Source organism: Prinia subflava, chromosome 7, assembly GCF_021018805.1.
Source record: "Prinia subflava isolate CZ2003 ecotype Zambia chromosome 7, Cam_Psub_1.2, whole genome shotgun sequence".
NCBI lineage: Eukaryota > Metazoa > Chordata > Aves > Passeriformes > Cisticolidae > Prinia > Prinia subflava.
Genome location: NC_086253.1, coordinates 26,349,749 through 26,366,404, shown reverse-complemented (window position 1 = coordinate 26,366,404; position 16,656 = coordinate 26,349,749). Strand labels below are relative to the sequence as shown.

The following is a 16,656-nucleotide window of genomic DNA, read 5'->3' as shown; positions in this document are numbered from 1 at the left end:
GGTGGACCTCTTTTGGTGGTGCCCAGGCACAGGACGAGGAGTTATGGCCCTCAACTAAAACAAGAAGTTCCACCTCAACTTGAGGAAGCTATTTCCATTGAGGGTGGCAGAGCACTGAACAAGCTGCCCAGGGAGGGCATGGAGTCTCCCTTTCTCTGGACATTCCAAACCCCCCTGGACACATTCCTATGTCACTTGTTCCAGGCAACCCTACCTTGCAGGGGGGAGGGGGACGGGGGGCTGGACCAGACGACCTCCAAAGGGCCCTTCCAACCCTAAAGATCCTGTGATACCTTCATTAACACATATCCCTCCGAAAAGAGCGTTCTGAATTTCAGTGGGGAAATCCGAGAACGCGGAATTTTCTTGGAGTGCTCGCTGTTCCTCTACAGGAGCAGCCCACCGGGAGTGGAGAAGCGCTCGTGTGATCCTCGTCGGCGCGAGGAGCCGGGGCCTGAGGGAACCGGGCGGGCCGGCTGCCCCGGTGTGCCTGCGCCGGCGGCCGGGACGGGGCGCTGGGGCCCGGCAGCGCGGCCGGGCCGGCCCCAGCCCAGCGCGACTCGGCCCGGCAGGCGGGCACGGCCAGCAGCCCGACCCGCCCAGGCACGCTCCTGTGCAGGCTGCCCCACGCGTGGGCTTCCGGGGCCGGCTGGGCTGGGTCAGCCCCGCCCATCCGTTCCCTCCGGCGGCCCGCGGAAGGTAAGCGGGGCTGGGGCCGGCAGTGTGACACTCCTCCTCTCCGCGCCGAGGGGCTCCGCGGGGCCGGATGGCTCCGGCGTCACGGCGGGGACGGCGGGGGTCGGGGCGGCAGCGGGGCCGGCGCAGGCGGCTGCCGAGGGGCGTGTGCTGCCACAGCCCGGCGGGGCCATGGTCCGTCAGTGCAGGAAGCACACTGAGGGGCTTGAGCGTGTCCAGAGAAGGGCAGCGGAGCTGCTGAAGGGTCTGGTGTTTAAGTCATGTTAGGAGCGGCTGAGGGAGCTGGGGGTGTTTAGCCTGGAGAAAAGGAGGCTCGGGGCGACCTTATTGCCCCTCTGCAACCACCTGGAAGGAGGTTGAGGTGAGAGTTGGTCTCCCAGACGACTATGGCAGGACAAGAGGACATAGCCGCAAGCTATTCCAGAGGCAGTTCAGGTTGAATATCAGGAAGAATTTCTTCACCAAAAGGGTGATTAGACATTGGAATGGACTGCCCAGGAGGGAGGTGGTGGAGTGGACGTGACACTTAGTGCCATGGCTCAGTTGACAAGGTGATGTTCGGTCATAGGCTGGACTCGATGATCTTTGAGGCCTTTTCCAGCCTAATTGGTTCTGTGGTTCTATGCAAGAAATACTCTGTTCTGGCCGGGTGTGCACTGCCCCGGGTGGGGCACTGAGCAGCGGCTGCAGGGCTGAGCAAGCATGGGCCATTTCCCAGCCCCGTGCTGTCTGGTTGATGGTAGGGACCTTTTCATTGACTACCTGGTGCAGCCGCTCTGTAGACTCACCTTTGAAACAAGAGCCTGAATTTAAAACAAAGAGCCAGTTCAGGTAGGTGTGGAACATCATGTTGAGCCTTGTCATCTTCCGTCTTCCACAATGGTCCTTGAAGTGCTTCTCTGAAATCTTTGATGAGTGGTGCCTGTCCTGGCCATTACAGCCCACTGTGTGGACCTGTTAACACATGCAATTTTGGCTCCCCCTTTCTTCCCCAAAGTAGTCCTAGAAATTATGGGGTCACCATTCCTGTTCAGGAGGCTTTTTATTGAAAACACAGTATATGAAGTTGACAACTCTCATATTTGAAAAACTTAGCTATTTTTTTGCATACTGCTTCTTTATCATCCCATTAGAGGTATTCAAACCGTGAGATTTTTCAGGAGCCTAATATTAGCATTTTTTTCTGTAAATGAGTAAATTATCCAGAACATTTCTTGTAGAAGATGAATAAATTTTTTGAATATTTGATCCTTGCAAACCACATTGATTTAATCTTGTATGATAGGTATTTCATTTAAACAGAATAATATAATTGGGAAATTCTTCCCAGAATATACACTTAATTGTTACATTAAGAATTACATGTAAGGTTGAGAAAACAGCAATGAGTATTACAGAAAATTACAAGAAAGTTACATTTCTCCAGTAATCTGATGGGAATAAAGTCTTTTTGAGATGACAGTCATCTTTCCAAGACACAGGGCCTTAAAATATTGGAACACTTTTACATTCCTCAGATAGGAGACAGCATGTCTGCTAGGTATGGATATTAATAATTCAGTTACATAATATTTTGATTATGTCAGCTCTGTCCCTTCATTTCATTCTTGTCAGTATAGCTTTCAGCTTTCATCCCGTGTGGGAGATGTACCATGAGGCTGCTTAAAGGGCTAAATATTTTTGGGGTTCTTCCTTATGTTGAAGCAGTAGCATAGCTGAACAACTTATAATTCAGAAGAAACATGTACTTAGGACAACGTAGGAGGCCAATGGCAAACTGAAAATCTTTATAATCTTAATCTGTACCCATTCTTTCCCCTTAATTTTATTTTATTTATTTTCGTCCTGTGACTCAGCTGCTTTATCATCATGAAAAAGACAAGCACTTTGAATCTGTTGCAGCAGTTAGAAACTGTTTCCAGTGATCATTTTGATGCAGCTGTCTGCACAAGTAGGCTTCTTGAGTAGATAAGAATAAGAAAGCAGATAAGAATAAGAAAATTTGATTCATTTTTGATAGACGTAAACCTCTTTAAAGTTTTATGCATCTTTCTCGTATTTTATGTCCTTTTTTGCATTAAGTGACAAGAGACTAATGAAAATTAAATTGCTCTCAGACTGAGGAAGATGATGTCGAGCTGTGAGCTTTCCTTAGATGGGAATGAAATCTTGTGATTTCCATGAGGATTACTTGGGCAAGCTTTAGTTCATTTCCCTGCACCTCTTGTCATCCCATTCACTTTTTGCTGTTTTCACTTGGTTTCAGAATTTTTCCTATTTTTTTTGAACATGTCATTTCTTTAGCTTCTTCTCCTCTCTCTTTGGTTACCTTCCTTCCCTGATTTCAGGATTTTAATTGGAGTAACTTTGGCAAGTTTTAGTCATTTTCACTGCCCCTCATTTCATCTCAGTCCATTTGGTCATACTCCATTTCCAAATTTTCTGGGGTTTTTTCAATTGGATTTTATTTGATCATATCTCCTTTCCAAAGAGTTTTTTAGACTTTGTTCTCTGATTTCAAGATTTCATTCCCTTTCCTGAAGGGCTTTCAAACTTACATTTTTTCAAAGACACAATGATCATTGTGATTTTTGTGAGTGTCTGAGAATAAAGTGCAGATTGGTGTGAATGCAATGCTTTATTTAAGCTTTTTACCAAGAGGAGAGGAGGTTATGTTGCTTCTATTTAAAAAGCTATGCTGCCTGAATATCTAGTGTATGTGAAGCAGACGTTGCTTGAACTTCATAGCTGTGTAACTGACCCCAAAATAAGTGCAGGAAATGGCTTATACAGTAATATTATGGATGCCAAAAAACATTTAGGTCAATAAATTGCATATCTTTTCTATTTAACTCTGCCCTTTGCAGTCACTTTGGCCTTGCTCAGTGCCACCATTCTCAGAAGCTACTTTGGGAAAAGCAGAAGTGCCCTCTATGTTAATAACATGCCAGACCATGCAGCAAAGTGCTAGGTAAAAATTGCAATTTAGATGTTTGAATTACTCTAGAAATATATGAGTTTCCTTCTTGCTTTTCCCTAGCAGCAGAGCTCTCAAGCATGGAAGATCGCAACCCTAAAACTCTTTGGAATCTATTTGTTCTATTGTATTATTTTTTAAAGGATGTTTGTAACTGAATTTGGAGAAAAAAATGGAAATCACCATCTGTTTTTGGGGATGCAGGTGTGGTTTGTGATAGGCATGCCTGGTGGGTCCTACGGAATCCAGGCTTCAGATGATGGCAGTGAGGGTAGAAGCAGTGCAGTAATTCTGCACAGCACACTAAAGAGGCTGTTTCTTGGACCTGCAATACATTAAAAAATTAGAAAGGTTTTCAATTATTTGCTCATATTTATTTTCATTTCTTTATGATTGAGCATAATGTACTAGGTCATGATTCAGCATTTAATCGTAGTTACTGACTTAGCTGTTTAAGTAACACACAACTCTGTGTTGATGATAAGGGATAAACTGTGCTGTAAACTGTGTATCAGGTTGCTGGATACTCCTTTCAACCTGGTCATTTTTCTTTCTATTTGAACATTGGACTTATGAGTATCAGTATATCTTGACTTTTTACCTTTGTACCTAGCAGAAGGAGATGTAGCCAAGCATAAAACACATCGCTTCTGCTGAACAGGAGCAGTAGCAGACTATAAGGAAAGAGACAATGTCTTCTGAAACAGTCCAACAGGGAAGTCAGACACCTCCAACTAAGCAACCTGGATGGGTAAGCTGGCTTTCCTCCCTTATATTTGCTGTTGCTAATGAATGACAGGGATTTTGTCAGTTGTTCTTATTGGAGAGAGAATTATGTGTCTGTTAGCTTAAGCATAGAGATGAAGAGAGGAAAGGGTGGTGTGTTATTTTTCCTGGTTCACTGTGTCAGAGGGCTGGGAGTTGTGGCTCTTATGGCTCTGATTTATGCCCTGAGTTACAAGCTGGTGTAGCCGTGGTGTCTGAGTATAAGTCCAGTACAACCTGCCCCCATCAAGTTCTACATGCAAATGTTCAGAAGGGGAGAAGGGAACAGCACGGCCCAAGAACCTGGTCTGCAGTTCTGCAGAAGATGAACATTCTCCTCTGATGGAGAAATTGAGGAATTTAAATGTGGTGTGACCTTTTGCTAACCAGTCACTACCAGAGGGCAGCAGTATTGGGCTGATCTGCAAGAAAGGGCCACAAGTGACAGCAGGGTGACAGGGGTTGGGGCCTCAGGTACAGGGAGCACAATACCACAAAAGGAGGAGAGCAGATCCAGTCATGTTAACCAGGGTCAGCCTACAGTCAGTTCAGTGATTACCAGGCAAGTCTGATGCTAAGCCAGGTGATCAGGTTAGCAAGGCAAGGTAAGGATCTCCATGGTACACCTACAACAGTTAGGGCAAGGGCCTAAGCTTATATACAGCTCCTGAGCTGAAGGACAAAGGCCCTGGACAAAGCTTCTTGCTGCTTTCTCTGAGCTTTCTAACTGGGTGTTACACAACTGTGCCATGATGGAGCTGACTCTGAGCCCAAGCAACTAAACACCTGGCAGGGTGTGTATGGAGGCAGAAAGGCTGCAAAGCCTGTTGGTGCACTTGGGGCTCCAACACACATTTCCTTATCTTTCAGTCAGCCTATTTGTATTTTACTGTATTTGCTGTGACCTTGCTCTGAACCACCAGTTTGATGTGGTTCTCTGTGGTCTGGATTGGAGCCAATTCTGTATTGTTCACCCAAGGAGCACCACCATTAATTTCTGTGGGAGCAGTGCTTGAAGAAGGGCCTATATTAATTACCTGTAATGTGAAATGTGTGGCTATGGCCAATAAATGCATTTCTTTATTATGGCTATAAAATCATGGATCAGTCAGGCATAAAAGGAGATAAATCCTGTAATAGGTGAATGTACTCTTTTTTCCAAGACATTGCTTGTTCTATGATATCTGGGTTTTCTTTCAAGAATACGTATATTTGAAGATGTTGTGTTTTTACAGAAAAATGTTAAAATTTTAATTAATTTTAACTTAATGACAACTCCTTTCCCTTGGCTTTTCTTGCTGAGCACAATGTCATGGTGTGGAATTGGAATATCCCTTGGATCAGCTGGGGTCAGCTGTCTCAGCTGTGTCCCCTACCAAGTTCTTCTACATCCCCAGCAGATTTGCTGGTGGGGCAGCCTGAGAAACAGAAAAGGCCTTGACTCTGTAAGATCTACTCAGCAGTAATTAAATATCCCTGTATTGTGAAGACTGGGATGGTCATAAATCCAAAACCTAGCACCATATCAGTTACTATGGAGAAAATAAACTCTTGTCCAGTCGAAACCAGTACACCCATTTGTCTCAGATGTCTGATAATGACATTTCAAATGCTAACACTGAGTCTTTTCTTAAAGAAAGAAAAATAATTTTCTTATGTCTACATGTCAGTATCCTGGGCAGTAGAATGCAAGGGAGAATACTGTCACTTTTTCCTCACAGTCACAATGGGTGAAGAAAGAGCTACCTTAAACAAGTCTTGTGTTGGAGGCCTGATTTGTATTAGGGTGAAGCCAGTATGCTTGAGTTCAGTTAATGCCATGGATACATTTAAATTGCTCAGAGAGAAAGTTCTATTTATGGGGACTCTAGCAGAGTTTATGTTGACTCTCTTCTACATACTTGCAAAATCTGCTCTTATTGAACTTCAGTGGACTTCTGTACAGAGCAGAACTTGATTTCTGAAAACTGTCACTCTGCCTTTATTTCCTGTCATTTCTTTTTGGGAGACATAATGTAGCTCATGAGAATGAAATTACTAACAGCAATATGCTCCTGGGGTAAGCAACAGCTGAGCAATTTTAGGAAAGTAAAGACCAACAAGATGGGTGGTTTAAACTTAAAACCTTTGTAGTTCTTTCTGTTTCTGTGTTGGGGTATCAAGATTTCATCACACTGCTAACAACAGAATAAGGAGTTTTGCTCAGAGGCTTTTTGTATTTTATTTTTTAAAATAATTTATCTTTTTTAATTGATTTATTTTTTTTTTCTTCCTGTGAGATTAAATTTGGTAAACTAATCCAGGTTTATGCTTTCAGCCAATGTTATTTTGTCCCATCTCCCAAATTCAAGACAAAGAGATTGCAAGGATCCGTAAAGAATGCAAACAGGAAAGTTTCTGGTACAGAGGTGAGTGATCCAAAGTCATTCTTACCACACTTACCACACAGAATGATTTCTTGATGCAGATGCAAAACTGTCTGCAAAATGCTTTTTGCTGGAACACTGTTGTGGGTTAACTCTGTCAAGTTAAGCTTTGTATTCTTAAAGGTTTAATTGAATTATTTGCATAATTATTGTAGGTAAAGGTGGTTGAAGTGAGGCCTTGTTTAATATGAGCTTTAGCAGTTGTAGAGTTGGTTCTATTCTTGAAGTCCATTATTACAACTACCTTAGGAATGTTTTACTTTGTTACATACTTACCCTTGCCTTTAAATGGAAGGCAGGCATGGCTACGTGTCTTTGATTTGTGAAATTCTTCGTATGTTAGGATATCTGAAAGGTCTGTGCTTGTTGTTCTAGTGCCTTTACTGAGTACCTCTCACTTTGTATCTAAATTACATGTTTCCTTAATGGAGAAGATTGGAAAGGATTTCACCATTTCATCAGAGCTGCTGTCATTACAAGTGTTGCAGTAGTTAGAGGAGATAGTCAGATTGTGGAAACTATCGTTTAATAAATATATATATATATAGCATTAGCTCCAAAATGTTATGGATGTTATGTTATTAGCATGGCTGATGTCTGGCACTGTGTGAGGACATCTTTGCTTTGAAGAGAACGTAATCTGAATGAGCAGATATAATAGGTGATCAAGACAGTAGGCAAAATTAATGTTTAGAAATAATGTGTTTAACATTGGAAACAGAAAACTTCTAACGTATAAGAGAATATTTACCAAATACATAACAATTTTTGGCGGATACCAGCTGTTCTCCTTTTCATTTTCACAGCTCTTCCTTTATCTCTTGGGAGCATGCTTGTCACCCAGGGGCTAATCTCAAAAGGTAAAGATAAAAAAATACATCAATGAAGTGCTGTTTTGCAAGATCTATATTCTTCTCGCTCATTACCGTCATTGCTATGGTGATTTGATTATTATGTGTGCATTGCCACAGTCATCCTTTTGCAAGAACATGAACTGGAAAGGTAATTTGCAAATCCAAAGACTGGTGGCTGGATGTTGTCACCATGATCACATGTGTTTGAGTAGAGTCTTCCCTGGGGCAGCTTGTAGGGCAGAGCATTGTACAGTCCAAGCAGGGGCATTAGAATCGGGTACTGCAGCTCCAACTGTTGTTTTATTTGAAAATGCTGGCAGTGTTTTCACTGTGACCATGTGTCAATATGACTGCAGCTTTGGTGCAAAGGGACAGGGAGTACTGCCAAAGTGAGGAGACAGACAGCTTTCTGTAGAGATTGCTCACGATCTGCAGGCTAACACAAAGGAAAATTGTATTCTGTTTATGTGATGGCTGAGCCGGGCTCTACACATGGCACCTTCAGTGTCCCTGCTGGGGGTCTTGACTATGTATAAGGTTGAAGTTTGGGGAAAGAGTGAGGGGCATCCATCCTGAAGTCTGCTAAGCTACACCACAAGAGGCTGATGTGGGTTCCCTGTTCCATCCTTGACCTGTGAGCTTGTAGGGAGGCAGGGAAAGAAGGAGTAAGAGTGTGTCAGGGAAGAATTACACATTTAAAAAGGGTGAGCAGTGATAGGAAGGACACTGGGGCTGTCTGTAGCTAACACATGCCAGCCTGTGGCACCAGGTACTCTTCTCAGTTTCTGTTCATTGTACTTGGATGTTTCTGATCAGCTGTGAAATAACAAATGCCCCTATTAAATAATCATTACTGTGTGTCAACAATTGGAAGGGAGTGATTAGAAACAAACAACATTTTGTTCCTCCCTTCCCCCAAGACACCCAATATAAAATTGCATAGATCACAGTGGGCAAAGGCCCTTGTGCTTAGCACAGGCTGAATTCTCTTCTGTCTAAATACTTTCTTCTGATGGCTGCACACAGTGCCATGCCTCTAGAAGATGCTGGAGCTTCTAAACCTATTATGACTGTCTGAATGCGTGTAACAGTGCAACCAGTGTTCACTCCCTTTGCCACGGTAATCTTGCTGTGTGGAACCCTCCTCCACAGCATGGCATTCCTCTGCCAGACACAGTTCTCAGAGGAATACTGGATTCGTCTCCTGGGATTCACTGGGGGAATGTGGATTTTGGTGGAAAAGCTAAAGATAATACTGTGTTTTACTTGTTTAGCACACTGTGTTCTCCTCTTAAAGGCCAAAATGTGTAATCTTTCCTCTCCAGAGGAGAAGGCTAGATATTTTAAACCAGTGCTACAGTTTTAATCAATAGCCACAGAAAGCTACCAAAGAGCAGTTTCATCCTACTTATCACAGCACAAGGAGCTGGATCCTGTGTAAGAGATTTAATTTTGCTCTTTTATATGCAGAGTTGGTTTGTGCTGAAATATAAACCACCATCACTTCCTCTGCAGAGCTGCAGGTGTCACCAGTGGCAGACATACTGCTTTCATGTTGGTTTACACTCTGAACTCCTGCCTGAACTGAATCCTGCAAAGTCCAGATTCTTTTCCTCCTATGACTCTGGGACTGTCCCAAAACACTTGCACTAAGAACTACTGGAATAGAAAGTGCCCTGATGTACTGAAATCTGAGTTAGTGGACTTCATACCATCCTCACCTCAAGAAATGCAAAAGCTATAGGAAAATTAGTGCTCTGGTTTTGAGTGCTGGTGAGTCCCTCAAGTGAATAAGCTTTCTGATTATTTCCTTTTATTGTAGGCATTTTCTCAGCAAGCCCAAGATTTGGTCCATACCCCAAGATGGCAAGTAAGTTGTACCCAATTCTAAAAGGAAGGAAAAGGTTCTTTATAGGCAATATGCAGAGCTTAGATGAATCTTGCCAAATTTCTTTCCAAAATCTTTTTTTTTTTAAATTTATATATTACCCCAGCAGATTAGGAAATGAGATTTCTGGTGTGTTTAAAAATAAATGATGAAACAAGTTTCTTCTAATGTAAATATTTTCAGTAGAAAGTTATATTCTGACCCTAGTGAGTGAAAGCCACAGTGCAGCAGTATGGCAAGCTGATGTTCTAGCTTCTTAGAAGGCCAGAGAAGTTCATGTTAAAAGTCATTGTGAATTAATTTTATTTTCTATAATCTATTCCTCTAAATATTATATCCTTTTCCTGTATCAGGAATATAATTTCCTTTTTCTGTGTCAATTATTTTGACCAGTTACTCTGTCTCATGATAGGTAACCAGTTTTCAGTAGTTTTTGAATTTACCCCTGCAAACCCTGTATAACTTCACACGTGTTTGTGACACATGCTGAGAAGATGTGGTTCACAATTTGTTATGAGGTTAAAATGGAGCCAATAGCACACTCCTGATTTAAACTGTTGTATTAACAATGTTTTGTTATCTGTCTCTATAGTTGCCGGTGGCTTGGGTTTTGCCATTGGAAAGATGTCATACATGGGAGATGCCAAAAAAAGTTTCAGAAAATGGGTATTGCACCATTTGGTTCACAACAAAAAAGGTCTGTGCTTATTTAAATTATTAAGCCTAGATCAAAATAGTCTAAAACACACTAAAAATTATATGCAGCAAAACTATGAATTTATATTCTTTGTTTAGATCCTGAGGTACTAATCAGGACTGCTCGTCTTGGGCTATATATTGTAGTATTAGAAACTACTACACATTCTTCAGAAAATGGAAATTAAACACATTGTAATACCTGTTACTAGGATATCTGTGATTTAAATGAAATTATTGTATTTCTAGGTGTGATGTGACAGCAGTTACTCATTCTCTTTTCATCTAGTATCATACTGCTAAGATTGTCCATGCTATCACTTCGATCCTTTTAGTCTTCCTTAGGAACTTACGTCAGCCTAAATATGCTACAGATTTTTTAATAATGTTCTCATCTCAACCCATATTCCAGCCTCCCTCTCCTCTATGGCTTTGCCCAACCTCATGCTGTCACACCAAACCATGAGGAGCACGAACTGAGAGAGTGCTTTTTCCACCTTGCACCTCTAACCGTAAGATCTCAGTGGTTGCCTTGTGTCACCTGGTGCCTCCGTGTTTTAATCATTTTCTCACCCTCACATAAAGTACTCCTTCACATCAAATCAGACTCTGACTTCCTTCCCAGCCCCTCCTTCAGCTGCCTGTTATATTCTCCATTCTCAATATGGTTTTATACTCAAAGTATAAACCTTTCACTCACAAAACAAAAAATTTCCAAAAGGAAAAATTTTCAAAAAACCTATCCAAAAAAATCATTCTCCTTTGTCTTTCCACATCTTTCCCCCAGACCAGCATGAGCTTTTATGCCTATAAAAATGCCTGACTGATAATGGGAAGCTTCTTTGTTGTCCATTTATTTCTCTACTTGTATTCTTCCCCCACATAACAAAGTATATACTTGGTATTACACAAAACGTTATACATCTTACTCCTAGCTCAGTTTGCTCATAGGTACAATGGTAAGAACTGTCTTTGGCTGCTTAGAAAATCCTGTTATATTTTGACAATTACTATTTTGCAATTATTGGCTGAGGCATTTAGACATATTTTGCAGTTTATATCCCATATTAAAAAAAATCAGGAATATAGGCAAGAGATTATTTCTTCAAGAACTTTTGCCATCATGCCATATGTTTGTATTAGAAGAAATCCAGCAAAATTCTTCAATGTTTTATTTGCTTTCAATATTGTAGGCATTGTCATCATGCTTGCAAAGAATGTAAAGCAAAACTGGGATCGAATGAGAAAGAAGGTTCAATTCCATCTTAGTCCCAGGTAGGCAACCTTATAATTTTTTTTTAAATCTCATGTTATTTTCCATGTTGAATGGTATTCTTCTTTTGAACAATATATTGAAAATCACAGATTTGAACAATGAATCAAAATCCAAGCATTGCTCAAGGAGATATTCTGTATCTGTAATTTCTGATTAATTTTGTTTCTTAATTTTTATATTACATACTTTTCATGCTAACTTTAAATCCCCCATCTTGAGGATTTTTTCTTTAGTTGTAGCTGAGTATTGCTGATTGATCTAAGTGGAATTAATTTGGATCAACTGCTTGTATTAAAACAAATACAACTTTGTTCAATTTTCAGCTTGTTTTACTTAAGAATAAAATAATTATGGATTATGTTGACATTTCAATGCATTTAGAAATGCGTTGAAATACTGAGAACTAAAAGCAGACACAGCTGGGTGTGGGTTTTTTGCATTCAGCACTACAATTTGGCTAGAGTCTTAGTGGGGAAGTGTCATAGTAGTGCAAGAGCAGTCTGCCGTGGTGGGGCAGGGGACATGGCTCATGTGCTGTTCTCACCCCAGAAAGGGGGAAGTTCCCTCTGTGAAAAAGGAGGGTTTACAGGGTAGAAGGTAAGGGAGTGTTTAAAAGGACTTGCACTCTATGAAAAACGGGCCAGCAGCTGGGGTTTTTAAGAATGCTTTCACACTTTCTGCTTGTGCTAAGCTGGCCTACATTTCTCACAGGCAGGAGAATGTGTGAAAGTGTTTGCAAATAGCTTGGCTGCCTGCAAGAGAGGAAAGCAGAGGGCCGGTTTGAAACCCTGCCATGGGAGTTTATACAGCTGGGAACAGAAATCTGACGCAGAAAATGTTGGGTTGAGTCTAGTATATATTATGTAGGAATTTAGACAAGGAGATTGTAATGGTCCCTTTCTTACTCTAAAGTGCATGCCCACAGACAGTCTGTAAGGAGGAACATCCTGTCAGAACCTGTTTGCTTGCCCAGAAGAGAGATTTTGATGGACTTTTACTATGCAACAATACATTGTGGCAGTGAGGATTGAAAAGCGTTTTCAGAGTCCTTAAAGAAGCCATTAGAATAAAGTCCTGATTTTAATCAACTTTGCCACTGGTTCAGCATTTTTATATCAAGTGCTGCAAGTGCTCAGCCACTAGCAGAAAATGCACTTTGGCTTAGGCACACCTAATAGGGTTGTAGCAAAAGAAGCAGTGCTTCTCTGGTGCCATCTATAGAGCTCTCCAGACCAGCTCTCTGCTCTTGTTGGGTATGAGGACAGGGGTAAAAAAAATCCCACAAAACTTTCTGAAGGGTTTCTTACAAGTGCCAGCATTAAGGAGGGACTGAGCCAGACTTAGATAACTCTGAATAAATAACAGTCTAAATCCATTAGCACCTATGAGCTTAATTAACCTCTTGCAACACTGTGCTGATTAACTGCTTTTGAAGATTTTGTCTTAAACAAATGCTTATGTAGGCTCGCTTATTTCAAATAAGGACCCCAAAGCATATTTAATTGAGAATGGTCACCTACTAGCAATTACCTGTGTAGAGGAATCAAATATTTATTGTTTGATTTACCTCTGCTGTTTGTCAGAGCTGCAGTTTGCTGAACCTTCAATCCAAACACATTTTAGTTTTCAGCCTTCCTCTGTGAGCTGACAATTTTTTTCTGGTGTGTGAGTACCAATGAGCTTTTAAGTAAATTCCAGATTGTCTAAAATACAAAAGAGCATTGCAGCATTTTGAGGGGAAGAACACAGGATGCCACAGGCCTCTCTCCTTGGTTTTTTCCTGTAATGGGTCCTGAAATTTCTGCTGTGGAACCTGTTCCCTGCTCCAGCTCACATATTCATCAAAGACCTTGATTGCTGCACATTTTACCAGCAGCTTAGGTCATCTTGTTTGGTTTTTAAAAGGGCTTGAAAGCTTAGTCAAAAACTTAGTTTGAAAACAAATATAAGGTAAATGTATTTCTTTCAAGTTTTAATTGCTGTAATGAAAAAGCCTTTATATTTGGGCCAGTGTGGTATTTTGAATTTGCCAGAACTCAATTTTGATGGACAGCTTTCAGAAACTTAGGAAAATAAGTACTGTAAGCATTATGTTGTTTTCTGTATTGTTAAACCTCTTCTATGTTTCAATAAAAATTCTTAATTTAGCATGTTGTGCTCTAAAAATGTGCAGAGCCCCTGCTGAGCACATCTTGTTACTGTCCATGTGAAGCAAATGGTGCAAGCTCTGACAATACCTGGGAAGACCACCAGGATAAAATTGTATTCATGTTTAGGAGTCCAAAGGTAATGTCTTTGATTCTCAGGGACTCTGGAATGTTCTCAGAGAAATCACCAGGAAGCTCCATGTTTCACATTGAAAGCAAGGTGGCACTCCCATAAATAACAAGTCCTTTTATTCTTTTTACAGATGTGGTGAACATGATAAAAACCTTATGGAGCATCTTCTTTCAAGGCACTTTCCTGTAGACTAGAAATAATAATTTTGTGATTCTATTTCTTAGATTTGGTATAAATTGACTTATTTGAAATAGTTGTATATTGTTACTTAGCTCTGTTTGTACTAAATACCAGTTTTTTGAAATGCACTTTTTGAAATACACTCCTGTCTTTCCAGCACATGTTGGTTGATTTTCCTGTCTTCAGTGCAATTTAGCTGTTAATGCTGAAAAATTACATTTGTCTAGTGTATTTAGATGCTGGCAATACTTTGTGTAACAGACAAAGTAGTTTATGTTGGGATGTTTGTCTGTGTCAAATGGAAAGGGTGTGAGGATGTTTAAATGGTTTGCACAGGGAAGCAGCTGTTCAGTCTCTGAGCTGACCCCTTGGTTATGGAGTATTTTAAGAGTACTAAATCCCAGGGCATTGTCAGACTGCAGTTACTGTGCTGAACCAACTTCCCCTAAGCCAGTTTTACACAAAGGTCTGTGTAGCTGTGAGCCTTGCTCAAAAAGACACACAGAGCCACGAATTTGGGAGAGCAGAAAGCAGCAGGGAGAATCTCCTGCTTTGTTTATTCCTTCCTATTATATACTTTCAGCAAGGTGCCCATGGATTGGAGAGTGGTGTTCCCACCTCTCAACCACATTGGTCAAAGGGGCTGTCACACAGTCATTCCTTTCCAAGGATAAAAATGTAAATAATGATAATATTTACACATACACTCTCCTTGTTTATATGAACCGAGCATGAGAAGGTGCAAAACCTTCTACTTAATATGAACGCTCAGCAAACTAGGAAATCTCATGGTAACAGGTCTGCTTAGCCAGGGATACCAAAAGTGTGTGCCACATTCATGAACAAGAACACACAATATTTTGGAACAATGTATGGTTGCACAAAGTCTGAGGCCACCAGATGCTGAAAAACACCCAAACCTAGATGGCACATGCTCTCTACAAACAGCAGGACACACAATCTTCCATGAAATCTCTCAGGAAATCAAAAGCAGGCCCTTCCCCTTAATACAGTGATGGCTTTCACATGGAAATAAATGCACAGCTACTGAAAAGTTTGGGCTTCACTGTCAGTCAGTGAAGACTGTCTTCTGTGGGATTTTTCTGTTTCCTTTTATACTATGCCTATGGTTAGTGCCCCTCTTTTGAACTAGCTTCTGTGGGCATCTTTACCTGGGCACAAAGAAATTCTGCAAGCAAAATATATAGTGTGGAAAAGTATAATGTGACCATTAATTGGTTAGTAAACACAAAAGACATTGTGGATTTGACAAAGTGATTAGACTGAGTGTTCAATTCCCTGATAAAGCACTTCGATGGCCTTTCCTAGCCAAGCAGCCACCAGGCAGAAGGGGAAGGGATAGACTGACTAGCCTCTCTGTTCTTTACTATAAGATTTTATACTTTTCTACTTGGTGTTTAGCCTCTTGAACTCTTGAGCTGCTAAGAACCCCTGTCTCAGCAGGGGCTTCAATTTTACACTTGTTACTTTTCTACGGTATTTTTCCACAGCGTTTTCAATTGGAGTCAGGGATACACAGTAGTGCTGCTGCTGTGTCCAGGCAGGTGAGCCTTGGAGAGCCTTCCACAGGGGCTCCAGGGAGAGGGAGTTACACAACCACAGAGAAGACGACCTCCTTTGTGACAATCATGGAATTGTCATGGGTGTAGTGTGATAGCCACCGAAACTGGCATGGTGACATGTCTGAGCTGCTTCCCCTGCCTCTGTCATCTGCTGTCAAGGAAACAGCCAGAAGCTGCACCAAGGTTATTGTGCCTGGGTTATCTGAGGGAAGCCATTACACCCAGGAGACACCAAGGACAGTGAGACCTTGCATGTCCAACTCTCAGAGGCTGTTCTTGTGTCAGTGTTACCTCTTAGGATTACAACTTAGCTCCTGAACTTTGTTGTAAATGTAATTGTGATAATTTTTTACTTTTGATTATTTTTCTGTAATAAATATCCTGATGTGTAAAATTTCTTGTCTCCCTTTTTTCTAACTTTGTTTCCATACTTTGCAACAGGCTGATTAGCTAATTGTGTGGATCTAAGTTCATGAGTTACTGTGATACAGGTATGAAAAAAGGCAGTTTGTGAATCTAAGATATATTAGCACTACATTTATGCATATCAAGGGAAAAATGAGCACAGCTAATGGGCAAACTGTTCTTTTGAAGGTCTTTAAAACCAGTTGTTTTATAGTAATTATGTGTAGTTTAATGAGCTAATCTTTGTTGGCCATTACTATTGTGCATTCCATACAAGCAGATGAAAGAATTTACTTTTAATTGAAGCAGAAGTTGAATACACTGAATTTAGGGGTGACCTATCAAAAAATAGGGAGAGATTGAGGTAATCAGTTGCTTCTTTAATAAGAGGAGAAGTCGTCTCCAGGAGGAAAAAGAATTGACCTTGCAAAGGTAAACTAAACTTTTCTTAGTGTTTTCTTACACTGATAATAGGCTGTACATTCCCCTTTGGCAGAAGATGTTACAAAAAGGCTAAAAAATATGCAATGAATTTACACAGCTTCCTGTGAGTCATTTATATCTGGAAAGCTGAACTTGTTTTCCTCACTCAGAGACAAGGCAGTTGAACTGTGTGCTTAGGCATATCAC

The 16,656-nt window shown here is 41.0% G+C and overlaps 1 protein-coding gene across 1 annotated transcript; it reads left to right on the top strand.

Moving 5' to 3' along the window:
- Positions 1 to 554: 554 nt before the first annotated feature.
- OCIAD2 (OCIA domain containing 2) lies at positions 555 to 16,015 on the top strand. Its single transcript, XM_063401913.1, is given in 9 exon segments — positions 555 to 699; positions 4,290 to 4,424; positions 6,756 to 6,846; positions 7,671 to 7,724; positions 9,541 to 9,588; positions 10,199 to 10,240; positions 10,243 to 10,303; positions 11,496 to 11,577; positions 13,989 to 16,015. Coding segments are annotated over 7 exon segments (432 nt in total). The 5' UTR covers positions 555 to 699; positions 4,290 to 4,364; the 3' UTR covers positions 11,572 to 11,577; positions 13,989 to 16,015.
- Positions 16,016 to 16,656: the final 641 nt, after the last annotated feature.